This window comes from Propithecus coquereli, unplaced genomic scaffold, assembly GCF_000956105.1.
Source record: "Propithecus coquereli isolate 6110/MARCELLA unplaced genomic scaffold, Pcoq_1.0 Scaffold19, whole genome shotgun sequence".
Taxonomy (NCBI): domain Eukaryota; kingdom Metazoa; phylum Chordata; class Mammalia; order Primates; family Indriidae; genus Propithecus; species Propithecus coquereli.
In genome coordinates, this window is record NW_012143856.1 from 4702408 (window position 1) to 4716069 (window position 13662).

General features: G+C 37.3%; 1 protein-coding gene across 1 annotated transcript in view; it reads right to left on the reverse strand.

The window, feature by feature from the left end:
• The window catches only part of MME (membrane metallo-endopeptidase), an 89899-nt gene that overhangs the window by 44114 nt on the left and 32123 nt on the right, over positions 1-13662 (reverse strand). The window contains exons 9-10 of the mRNA XM_012642865.1: positions 3172-3306; positions 831-932 (exon numbers count right to left, since the gene is read on the reverse strand). Coding sequence (XP_012498319.1) covers positions 831-932; positions 3172-3306 — 237 coding nt within the window. The remainder of the gene's footprint in view (positions 1-830; positions 933-3171; positions 3307-13662) is intronic.

The window sequence follows — 13662 nt, forward strand, 5'->3', positions numbered from 1 at the left end:
ACCCAAAGGATGGACATATTTGAAACTCGGACTTGGTGGGGGGGCAAGGGCAACACACATAACCTAAACATCTGTATCCCCATGATATGCTGAAACAAAACAAAACAAAAAAAGAAATCTCTAACTCAATAAGTTATGCCTTTTAAAAAGTCCCTGTTTACTAGAATTACTGCCAAAGAGAATTTCATCACTGACTGTGGTAGTTTGTAGATTTTCCCATGGATGTTGCTTCATTTCTTGACTATGTACATCAACTAATACAAGAGAATAAATGCATAGCCCCCAAAAGAAATTACTGGATATTAGCTAAGCAAAAAGAAGACAATGGGCGTTTACAAATAGAATCTCTATGAGAGAGATTTTCTACTCATTTCTGTGTTCTAGTTCTCTATTATTATTCTGAACACCTCTGTAGATGGCTTTGATGAGACTATGGAAAATTCTAGGAGCAAATGATCCTTTTTAGGAGTTAAAGAAATCTAGTGCTTTTATTGTTTGTCCAAGTTTGATGACTATATAATGGGCTCTCAGAAAGATTTTTAGTTTTAATGTTTTCCTAATCCTTTTCTATGATATTTTCTAATATTACTGTACAGCTATCTGCTTTAAAAGTTTTACCTTTGAAATTTACTCCAACTTAATATACATATATATAATGATTTCAAGTAGTTTTTTTTTTCATGAAGTTATATGGCTGGTGTCAACTAAATTCATTTTGAAGTTCAATTTATTTTAACAAATAAGAAATCAATGAATTTTAAAAATGGTATTTCAATGATATAATTTTAGAAAATGGCACAATAAGAGGGTACATAAAATTTGCCACTTACCTTCCCTTTGATCTCTAGTGAAAAGTTATTTTGGATCTGGGCCAATGTCATTTTGTTATAAAGAAGCATTGGATCATTTCGATCTTCAGCTTTAGTTGTAGCCTATGGATTTAATTTTTGATCATTATTTTAGAACTAAGAATTCTTTAGAAAAATAAAACTATGTATGAGAGAAAATATGTAAAATAGGTACAAGATAATTTGATTTACTTGTTTTATAATTTATTTTGTCATATTAAAAAATGAAATTTAAAACAGTAACAATTATTGAGATTTGGCTGCAGTGCTAACTTTAAAATTCAAGAATCTTTCTATATTTTGACAACTGACAAGCCACATAACAATATTTGTAGGCTATGGCTCATGGCCAGCTCAGTTGTATCTGTAGCTGTTTCATTATAACTTTCTTGGATATAGACATTTCCAATTTATCTCTCAAATACTCTATCTCCCACCCCCACCACTGTCATTCAGTGTCCTACTTAAAATTCACCCAGAGGAAAACAAACTGCAACAGTTTTTACAAGAATTTATGGCAAGTAACACAGAAAATTCCTAGTACGTGGCACAGTTAGGTTGCAAGTTATCTGAAGAGAACGGCAACACCATCTACTTTTGTGACTGTCCTGCCACCCTATCTGGACAGTTTAGTGCTCTACACACAACAACATCCAATTTTTCTTCCTTACTGAATTAAAAAAAGGAAAAGAGAGAATTGCGATTGTGACTCCCCAACTACTGGTTGAAATGAGTAAAAGCAATTTTAAGTGAGAAGAGACAAAAGATAAAGGTTTAAAATGAGAATTATTTCTCAGTGACAATGGCTCCAATTTCCCCTTTAGGTCACTTATTTATTCTTTTATTGACAACAATTATTAATTGAACATCTCCTGCATGGAATACTATGCTGGATATTGTTAAGAGATACATAATGTAATTCAAAGATGACTAAGACCCCATGCTAATCTCAGAGCCCAAGATAAGAGTGAAAATATAGACACATAATTCTGAGTAAGATTGAACTGCTACACAGCAGAGGCTGCTCAAAGGAAAACATGGGGCTGGGCACAGTGGCTCACGCCTGTAATCCTAGCACTCTAGGAGGCTGAGGTGGGAGGATTCCTTGAGCTCAGGAGTTCAAGACCAGTCTGAGCAAGAGTGAGACCCCGTCTCTACTAAAAACAGAAAAATTAGCTGGGTGTCGTGGTGTGTGCCTGTAGTCCCAGCTACTCAGGAGGCTGAGGCAGTAGGATCACTGGAGCCCAGGAGTTTGAGGTTGCTGTGAGCTAGGCTGATGCCACGGCACTCTAGCCCGAGCAACGGAGGGAGACTGTCTCAAAAAAAAAAAAAAGAAAAGAAAAAAGAAAAGAAAAGAAAACATGGTCTCGGAAGGTATAAGTGGTAAAAACTCAGGGCAGGGTTGTTCTTCTCTAACAATTCTGTTTTTAACATAGAACCACATGCAACCCATCACTGCCATTCATCCAGTGGCAGCTCCAAGCACATTCTGGTTCTGACTGGAGATTTCTGGTTTTCATGTAGCCCCAGGAAAGATAAAACTGCCCTCCAAAATCTTTACTCTTCAAGATTCTGATGAAGCCAGATGGCAGGGGCAAGAATACAGGGAGCTAGGGGTGCAGATTGTTGTTTGCAATGACACAGAGAGCAAATCTGACCCCGGGTTCAATCAATAACCCAGATGCCACTCAGAACTCAGAGTTCACTCACTTGAGACTGTAGGGCTCAGTCAAAGGAGCATCAGAGAAGAAAGTGCCAACTCAGACTCCAAGGGTTCATCTAGAACCAGAGGAAATTCAGGAGTACACCTGTTGGACTTTGCTGCTAATTTCTTCTTGTCTTACATTCCTTTAGCTCAGCAGCCTGACAGTCTGAACTCAGTAGTCACATGTGACCATGTTCAGGGGTTTAATACTTCTTAACAAAGGGACAGAGACAATCTCTGTGATCACCTTAAACTTTAGAATAAAGTAAAATTGTATGTAACAAAACAGCTTTGCGTGTGTCCTGAGTCCCAAGGACGTCTAACAACAGTCTGACTGTAGATGGTAGAATTCTGATGTAATCCACTTAAAATAAGCAATTCAGTGTTTCCAGTTCAATATTTGTCAAATTTAGGGTGTCTCTTGGAGGTCAGGAGACCCAGTTTACTACAAAATTCTATAGTTTCAAAGATCCTCTTGAAGTCAATGAACTATTACTGAGCTATGCATTTTTATCAGTTGGTTAAAGAGTTTCACCTTTTACCCTTAAAACATGATACAGAGAGGAAAGAAAAAAACGTGGTTGACATTATTCAGTGTATCGAAAAAATGTGTTTTACATTGGCAATTTCTTTTTCCAATTCCATAACTTTATTCATTTCCAACATTATCTGGCTTTCATTGATTGGCAATCTTTCTTCCTGACGAATCAATTTGGCCACAGCAACCATGAAATCCACATATGCTGTACAAGCCTGCAAGAAATAAATAGCAGTAAATTGTTGGAGAATCTTCTAAACATTCATCGTGATACTTCAGCTTAAAAATTTATTCTCAATTCAGCATTAATTTTTGGTAATAGATAAAGCACAGTGAAGTAGAAATCCTTTCCTAATACTTAAAGTAATGACCTGTACAGACTCTTAGATGGTCAATGTTTCTTTGAATTAGAGCTTAAAGCAGAGCAATAAAGTATCACTTTGAAAGTACTAAGTAATTTGCAACCATTTGGTTATGGAGATTTTGCAATTTTCAATTTTTAATCAAGTTATTTTGCTTTAATAAGAATTCAAAACACTTGGTAAGTAATAACACACTATTTTTCTTAAATAATAATAAATTTCCTTACTAAATCTTTTTCTGGATTTTCTGTGCTCATATATGTCATAATTATTTTTTCCAGTATTGATAAAGAGATGGCCACAAAGTCATATAATATAATCAGGACATCTTTATAGCTGTCTCCTTAGGCCAAACAGTATATTTTTTTTTTATGAGGCTGCCGTGTTCTTAGGAGCTCCTCCAACACACAGTTGTGGGTTTTAGTTAATTCTGTAACCAGCTACTATTACTGTGAAATTTTATGATAAGATGCCATAGATTTAGATATCAGCTTTCTTCTAAAAACCAAAATTCATTATATTTTATCTTCACATATATTTTAATTTGAAAAAGTAAGCTATAAGCTAGTTATATTACCAGTCTTTCACAGAGTATAGAAATGCCTTATTTAAGTTTACAGAGAACACCAGGAAGTTGAATCCCACTAATCTTAACAAAACTTAGATCTCAACCTCTTACTATTTATTAGCCATTATTATCTTCAGCGATTAAAATAAATTATGATCTCACATCATTTAGAATTTACCCCAGATTCAAGTTTCCGGCACCAGCTTCACTACTGGTAAAGCAGGCAATTATGATGAAGGAACAGGAGGTCTTCTATGCTTCTAAGCTTGTTTACAGGGTAAATACAAAGAAAAGCTATAAATTGCTTAACATTTTCACAGTTTCACAACATTTCATTTCCCTACTAATCAATTATAAGTGAAAGTGACAGCCTTATATTCACTGCGAATGCAAAGGCACATCCGAATTTATACTGACTCCTTAATCACAGCTAAAACTATTAATAATTAGGGAAATGAAAATGTTTTATTGAGCAAGAACCTAAGCAAAATGTACCAAGTTATTATCAATTTGAAAGTCCAGAGGTTTACATACTGGCATTCCATGGCCTTTACTAAATGCTAAGTAAACATTTCCCTGGAGAGAGGGGCTTTCTCTTTTCATGGCTACTCTGCAGTGCTGGGGCTATCTAGCTGGCATCTCTATCCATGGGTTTGGTCTCAAGAGAACAAATAATTTTGGGGCTGTAAATCTGCATTAAAAATCTAATTGCTAAGGTAAGAGGAATGAACAGATGATTTTACATATATTCTTGTCAACTTCATTCTTTTCCTATTAAAAGGTAATCATAATATTTGTTTCACTTTGAAGCAAACAAATATGTCTGAGTTCATACCTCATGGGACCAACTATTCCAAAAAGTATGCAGTGTTTTGAATTAACTGCATTTCAAAGAATATAAATCCATCTGCATTCAGCAGGGAATTATTAACACTACTGACTATGAAGGAGATGGTAATTTGAATTTTTTAGTATCAATCTACTGAGATTTTTCTTTATATGTGGGATAATTTTTGTTAATGAGGTGAGAAAACAACAACAGGAATCCTCTTGTGCACTTTATTGACTCTGCAAACTGGTCCTACTCCAGTATCTTTATCCTTACAGATGTATTTAAAGACTATGAAACTTTAACACAAGGCAAACACAAGAACTTAGAAGGATGCTTCTAGCCTACTGAACTGAAGAAGTTTCTCAGGAAACTGGAAACATACGGTATTACTAGCTTCTGGGATGCTTGAATATTTAATATAGTTACATGGAATACAATATTTCTTTTAATGAGGTCTATTATAGTAACTACTCCAATGTGACTGATTAAAACATGTGTCTTAGTGTCTTGATTATTTTTCCTGGCTTCCAAATTTATCTAATAGTTGTCAGAACCTAAGCTGATTGCTGCTGTTAAATCATTTTTACAAGATGTGATTATCCTTAAGGCTTCAATTTTCTTTCTTAACATACTTCTAGATGTGTAAAATGTTGAATGATTATAATTGTCATGATTCGGGGAGAAAGTAACCAAATATATATTTTAGTATTTAAATCATAGATTGGCCAGGATATTTTTCACATGAAAATTTGATTTTGTGTGTGTGTGACTGAGAGCAAATAGTTTTTAGGACAGAGGCCAGAGTCAGGTATCATTTTTGACAGTCATTAAGCAAGCTTCTTTGTACCTTTGAGATAGTGTATCAAAATAATCCTTTATTTGAAGAAGAATCCACCAAAATATCTATGTAGTCCTTTCTTTAAAAAAAAAAAAGTATAAATCCCAGCACTTACAATAGTTTCAAAGGTGATAATCAGTATTAAGTGGTTGAGTAAAATTCATATAATAGAAATTTTGTGGGTTTTTAAATCACACATGAATCAGCGATCCCCAACCTTTTTGGCACTAGGGACCATTTCATAGAAGACAATTTTTCCATGGACAGGTGAGGAGGAAGAGAGGTGGATCTCATGCAGTGATGTGAGCGATGGGGAGCGGCTGTAAATACAGATAAAGCTTTGCTTGCTCACCTCCCGCTGTGCACCCCCTGCACCATCCTTTCTTAAGTTTCGTGGAAGACAATTTTTCCACGGGCCAGGGAGGTGTGTGTGTTGGGGGAGATGTGGTGGAGCTCTGCAGCCTGGTCCCTAACAAGCAGGGACAGCAGAATGAGATGATATTTACTAATGCCCAACACCACAGATTGTTATTCTAATTAAAAGTATCTTCATTTTGCAGGACCAGACAATGATATTTATAAATTGGCCCCTTGGAAGTGGGATTTCTCCTGCCTGGAAAAAAGCCGATGTTTGTCAGATTTGCCAAAGAAGAGAGCAATGCCACTCGACTACTGTCTTTCAAACTTTAATATCATTCGTACTGACTGACAGAAAGACCAGGGAGGAACAGAAAGCTCTCCAGTCAGATTGGCTGATATCTGGGTACCTTAGTGGACCAACTACCCAAAAGATTATGTTTGAAACTGCCAGCTCTTACCAATTTTCTGTCTTCCCCTTCCTAGGAAGAAAACTCTCATCACGTGGAATATGAAGTGACTGAGAAGTCATGGAATTGTGCTATTCTTGGCCACTGATGTCGGGGGATATTTAAAAGTGTTACACAAGAAGTTTACTGGGAAGGGCACAGAGATACTAAGTAGGAAACTATGTTTCCTACTGAAAAGGCTTGGAAACTTCTCCCAGTTTCAGCAGCATGTCAGAGAGTGTGCAGCTGCCAGCACAGAGAGACTCACTCCCCTCCAAGTGACTGCAAACATACAGTCATAACCATTCCTGGGTTCTGGAAGTGAGAAACAGCCCCCAACCCAAGCAGGGCAGAAGGAACACAGGCCCCAAAGAGGATCCACCTTGGAGCAGCATGGGGACTGGTTGAGGCTTTCCTCAGGTTATTAAAGAGAACCTAGAGATGTGTACAACAACCTGTGGTATAATTTCGAAGGTTTACTGCATATGTTTGGGAAGCTGCATATAGTTCTTTTACAAACTAGGTTCAGCTGATCAAATAATTCTCTTGTCATATTCTCTAAGTCCCAAGTTTAAAAGCTCCTTCATGTTTTGTTAAATACAGATACACAGACTGTGTGAAACCTTCTGATTATTGGTCACCTGATACCCAGAAAGGACAAAATGAGGTCAGCAGTTTCCCTGGCAGGATCTGTCTTATCAAGTCAAAGCTATGTTATACAGTGAGATTAACTCTACCATGTATCACCCTAGCATATATTGGCTGAGCAGTTTTTCCTTTGGAAAACAGAACATTAAATAGAATCACTAAAAGTCAAAGGGCAAGATTTGTTCTTGGCTTTATTACCCACTCAGTATAGCTCCCTTAGCAAGGACCCTACACTCCATCTGTACCCTGAGGCTAAGATACTCAGCCTACTGTTTTCATTATAGGAATATGGTGGTCTCCATATGATGATAGTATGCAAAATGCTTTATGATATCTTTAAAAAAGAGGAAGGTGTAATATATTTAAAAGATCACAGTGAAAAAATATTTTGACATTGCACTCCTGAAACAAGCAATATTCTTTTTCCTTTCTTCTGTCAAAGAGTGAAGATCATGTCAAAGGCATATGTATCCTTCCAGAAGTCAGCATGGTTTATTTCATATTTTGAGAACCAAAATTAGGATTCAAAGACACTCAAGCAATTCTCAATAAATCTCATTGTAACTGAAGTTTGTATGTCACTGGGGCCAGAAAAAGTGGTAGCCTTCTGCCATGACATTTGGGAAGTTCTATTTAAAACTCCTGAGAAGGTAAGTTTATACAACAAGATGTCACACAGATAAATCCAAACTAGTAAAACATTCCAATATTTAAACATATGTATTTTTTCAGTATTAACACAATGTCTATATGGCCTTCAGACTCATATTTGGCCTGCATAACACTGAATTATCAGTTTTAGATTATAAACTTCCCAAAAAAGATAGTGTTTATCTATTTTTGTTTGGCAGCTCATGTCATGTACAGGAGTTGGCTTAATTAATACTTTTAAATGAGATTTGCTCTCCAGGTCTTTTCTAGAAATAGTACCATCTAGAAGCAAAGCTATATGGGGAACCAGGACACTGAATCATGGTAGGGTGGGTAGCTGCTTCTTTTCCTCTTCCCATAATAAAACTCTCTCTTCTGTTTCTTCTTCATGGAACTAGATGGGTAGGCCCTACCAAGTAGCTGATCAGAGAACCCAGTTCCCTGAACACAGTGATTGGTCAAGAGAGAAGCAGGTGGCTCAAGCAGGGCCAATCAGAACCCTTCTCAACACACTGGAAGAGGTGGAATTTCTTTTTTCTGGGTTGTGAAGTTGCCAAGGATCATGCTGGATACCACAGTGGAGACAGCCTGCTGGAGAAGGAAGCCAACACAGAAGAAAGCAGAACCTTGAGAGTGGGGAAAGAAGAGATAAAATGACTTTGTCAAACTCCTGGCACCAACCACGCCTGATTCATTCCTAGAAATTTTCAGTTAGGTGAGCCAAACAAGCAAACAAAAAATATTTTTTAAAAATGCAACTTAATGATAGTAGGTCTCTATTGCTTACAATTACTGTTCCTGACTGACATATGAATCTTCTGTGACTCTAAGTCAGTCATTTTACTTAGACGGTGAACTAAATTATCCCTTAAAGAGCCATTTAGCTCTTAAAGTTTGTGTATGAGTAACCTTGATTATTGAAGAAAACATATAATTCTGTCATGTAAAAAATAAAAGAACATATATCTTCCAGTTTTGGCTGCCTTAGGGTATATTCCCCCTTTAACTGAAGAAAAGTACAGAAGTTGAAAAGGAAGTTTAGAATGATAACGAGAGAAATGCAGTATGCATTTCTCAGAATGTAACACTTAAAACTATGAGAACAAAAGCACATAATAAATTTGAAAGGCAGAAAGGCCTTTTAACAAGAGAAAAAAATGAGTTTTGTCTTTAATCAAGAGAGTGAGATATAGTTCTTTAAAAATGCATTATCTATTTTCATTATTATTTAGTGGCTTAATGACACAGGCATTTCACTATTTTGAATGCCATACAAATACTACAACACAAAAATTCAATTCCAACAGTATCAAAAGCAAAAAAGGGCTTCTGCAAAGTGAAATGGCCTCTCCTAATAATTGTTGGGCCTATTTTCACAGTTCATAAGAAGGGTGGTTGTAGGACTATGGAAGATGATTCCCCTGGATGAGCTGGCTACCCCTGAAGGAGCGACCAAAGAGCACTCGGGGAAATGGGCTTAGTTAATAATTTGATCCAGGAGATCCATGATGAGAGTTCTTTTGACTGAAGGAGGGGGTGTGATCCTCCCTGATCTGCAACCCCTGATAAATAGCTGCAGAACTTAGACTCCACACTAAAGTTTAAAAATCACTGGCTAAAGGACAGGCAGAGAAGCCAAGCATCTCTGGTCAAAGACAGAACATCTTTTTGGGCAAAAATGTTGATGACCCCATGCCAATCCTCAAAACTTCTCTTGCTTATTTTTAATAAATGTGGAATGCGAAAGTATGGGATGCACTGAATGTATGAATATACCTTCAGACAAATCAAGTATAGCAAAGAAATAATTGGGGATTGAAAAGAGGAAGAGGAATACATGGTTTGTAAGATGCTTGTAAGGCGCTCAGGAAATGTATGCTATTAGCTGTTGATGCCCTAGAGCTCATACCTTCCTGAGAATCAAGGTGAGGAAACAAGAAGGACCTCCAAGAGATCGGGTTCTTCTGTCTTCCTTTTTTTACTCTCTTCCTTGCCATCTTCCCCCTCAACCATTCATCCACTGATTCAGCAATATTTATTTGATCATTGCTAAGGGCCAGAAACTGAACTAGGCACCAGGAAAAGAGCGAAGGACAATGAGACACAGCATTGCTTCCATTTGGTTTACAGGTTTTTTTTTTTTAGAAAAAAATGACATTAAATTAAAAAGTATATAGAAACTCAGGTGCTAGAAAAACTATAATGTCAGTATCTTCAGCTAGTCTAAAGTTCCAGAAAAAGCTTTCATGAGAAAGTGATATATAAGCTTAGATTTAAATGGTGAGGAGAAAAGAAAGAGGGTGTGTGTTGGAGGGCAAGTTCCAGGCAAAGGGAACAACATATATAAAAACCTATAAAGTGAGAAAAATCAATGAAGGCCCATGATACACTGATACAATGATATTAAGATTTCTCCCAGGTTTATAACTTCTCTACTGGATGTTATTTTGTTATTTTTTTTCATGAAGCAATAAAACACTAAGAAAAACATACATAAGGAGGTTGACTTCTTTTAGATCTGGAAAGGTAGTGGAAAAACTGGAATTAACTTTTATTTAATAGCTGGTTGGGGATGCAAAGGACACTGAGAGAGGGATTGCAGGTGGTAGTGATTGGGAGAGAGTAGCAAACATCATTGAGGAAATGAGGAGAAAACTGGATTTTTTTCTGTAACTACACACACTACCCCCCAATAATGGATTTAAAAAGAGAGGAATATTCATATAATTACCCATTTCTGGGGTGACAATTAGATTTTCTCTCACGTGCCAACTCCCTTCCTCTGGAAGGAGGTTGCTTGGAGCTTGGAGCACTGACTTGAGAAGGATTCTCAAATTCTCTCCTGAGGTTAGCAGGAAGGAGTGCTGTGACCAAATGACCATAGTTCTGGGAGGGGCCAAGGCAGAACGCACGCTGTGTGTTTGCTAGTCTGATCCAGATCATGAGAGGACTCCGATTTGAGCTAAGAATAACTTCTAGGCTGTAAGTACCAGTGCCAGTGAGTTTTCTCTATTATTTACTCACTTAAAGAACTCTACTAGTAAGAAGCTGGAATGATATAATGGAGGGAGCAAGAGACAGGGACAAAAGTCCTACTGCTGGCTCTACTACTGTTGTGCCTAGTATCCCAGGGCAAAGTTCTGAGCCTCAGATTTCTCACCCATAAACATAATATATTTCTATAAACATAATCTATAAACATACTCTATAAACATAATATATTTCTGTTTCTAGATTTGATTGCCACTGTGTTATTTGACTACAAATACAGTATTTCCTAGATCAGTGATGTAAACTGTAGCAGAGACTGCTCAATGTCTTTGGCATACACGCTCCTCTTCTTTCTTAGTGATAGAACCTTCCTCTCTGCCACCGGGGCTTTGATAGGCACATACACAGCCACTCTGTTTGAGATTACATTTCCCAGCCTCCTTTGTATTCAGCTGTGGCCACAGGACAATGTTCTAGCAGTGGAATGTGTACAACTTCTGCATCCCTTACATAGGAGGAAATGACTTTCCTTCTTTCTTTTTCCTGTGGCCTGACATATGAACAGGGCACCGGTAAACCAACTTTGACTAAATCGACCAACGTAAATGACAGAGGAGGTTGACGTTAGAGCAACAAAATGAAAGAAAGCTGGGCTGCCAGGCATTGCCATGAGCAGAGCTTCCTACCTTGCCTGGACTGCCTACCTACTTCTGGAATGGCAGATGGAAATAAAGTTCTCTCTTATTCGAGCTACTATATTTTTGGGTGTCTTTAGTGCTGCAGCTTAGCCAAGACTCGACTAATACGCAAACTCAAGTGCCTACTAAGAGGTTAATATAAATCAATGAATCATTTAGACGAGGATTGGTTCAAACCTGGAGAACAAATGTGCTATAGAAAGGGAGCAACCACAACACAACTCTGGCCAATTGCTACTATGTAGGAATAGAAGCCTAGGTTTCAAATCCTACTAATTTATTAAGAAATCTGGATTCTCAAGGGAAATCTTCCACTTTTATAAAATATTGGCAACTAATTCAAAATTCAAAAAAAAACCACTGCAGATTACACAAAAATGCTTTTATATCAAATTCAAGTCAAAGACTGCCAGTTTGCGACCTGTCCTAGATAGTGGGATTGTACTGAATATAAAATGCATAAATATATCATCATCTTAATAATGATTTTTTTAAAAAAACTTTACCACTTTAAATGCATACACTGACTACCAGATAAACTCTGATATCAGAAATGTGGAAAAATATGTATCTTAGGATTGGAAAAATTTGATATAAGAATGCAGTCCTAAATATGAAAAGCAACCCAGTTCGTGATGATGAAAATGTAATATAATGAGTCAAAATTTCTCAATCACTTTCAAATCTGCAACAGGAAGCAGCTGGACAGCTCTTAAAGCCAATAGCTATACCCTACACAGTAACTAGATTGTACTGAACTCGAATATACCACATGCATTTGATTATCTGTGCTATTAAGTGTAGTCTTTGATAATATATCTTTTTCTTCATTTCAGTGTTGTATAGCCACTCAAAAAGATACTGCTACGGTTTGAATATCTAACCCTCCAAACCTCAAGTTGAAATTGGATCACCAATGTTGGAGGCGGGGCCTAATGGGAGGCATTTGGGTCATGGGGGTGGTTCCTCATGAATGGCTTGGCACTCTCCCTGTGGTAATGAGTGAGTTCTCTCTCTGTTAGTTCTCCTGAGAGCTGGTAGTTAAAAAAATAACGTGGCACCTCCCCCCACTTCCTCTCTAGTCATGTGATCACTGCATAGCCGGCTCCCCTTCACTGTCCCCAATGAGTAGAAGCAGCCTAAGGTGCTCACCAGAAGCAGATGCTGGCACCATGCTCCTTGTACAGCTGCAGAACCATGAGCCACATAAACATCTTTTCTTTATCCATTACCCACCCTCAGGTATTCCTTTATAGCAACAAAAATGGACTAAGACAGACATACTGAATTCATTCCATGTTATTTGAACTTAATAATAAGGCAAAAGAAATGTTAATCATAAACATATTTAGCTAATAATTGTAACCGGGGAGTAACTGCAGTCACACTAGCACGTTGTGACCCATGAGGATCATCGAAGGGAAAACTGACCGACTTCTGAAGCACAAAATAATTGCAAGGGAAACCTTTGTAGGACCAGCACCTTCCCCCAATATCTAATCATATATAACATTACTAGTTTTATATCTGGTTGTTCCTTATTTCAGTCAGAAGAGCACATGAGTATCAGCCCAAGGGAGGCAAGTTTGTGAGACAACAAGAAAGCATTCCAGAGTATCCAAATGTCCAGCAGCTCTGTGCAGTGAGATGCCCACTGGCTAGCTGACCATCATTAGAGTCAGAAGATAGCTGCAAAGGTTTATCTGAGCCCAATGCCCCTGCCTGCATAGTCATGTGACAGTCAAATCAGAACATTCTGGAAGGATGCTGCACAGAATGATATGTATTTCACTGGCCCACTCCCTGGTCCCCACTGGCACCACCCTGGACCATGATAAATCTGTTCATTTTTAAAATGATCCAATTTACAGGTTGATTAAAACATTTAAAACTGACTTTTCAAAATGGGTCATATGACTTAAATACTAAGAATGAAGATACAAATAAGAAATTTCAAGTTTTCTTGTCCTTTAAAATACCTCATTCATTCTATTGAGAATGTTCCTTCTATCAAAGGTAGCTCACTATTATGTGTGATTTTAAGTGTCTGTCCTGAGTGAATAACATAAGAGGGTTAAGTTTAAATTTGCCTATAGTCTAAGGTTTACACCAGATGGTTCTGTGGTTTGGTTTTAGCTATTTCTTTTCTTTTTCCTTTTTTTCTTTTCTTTTTTTTT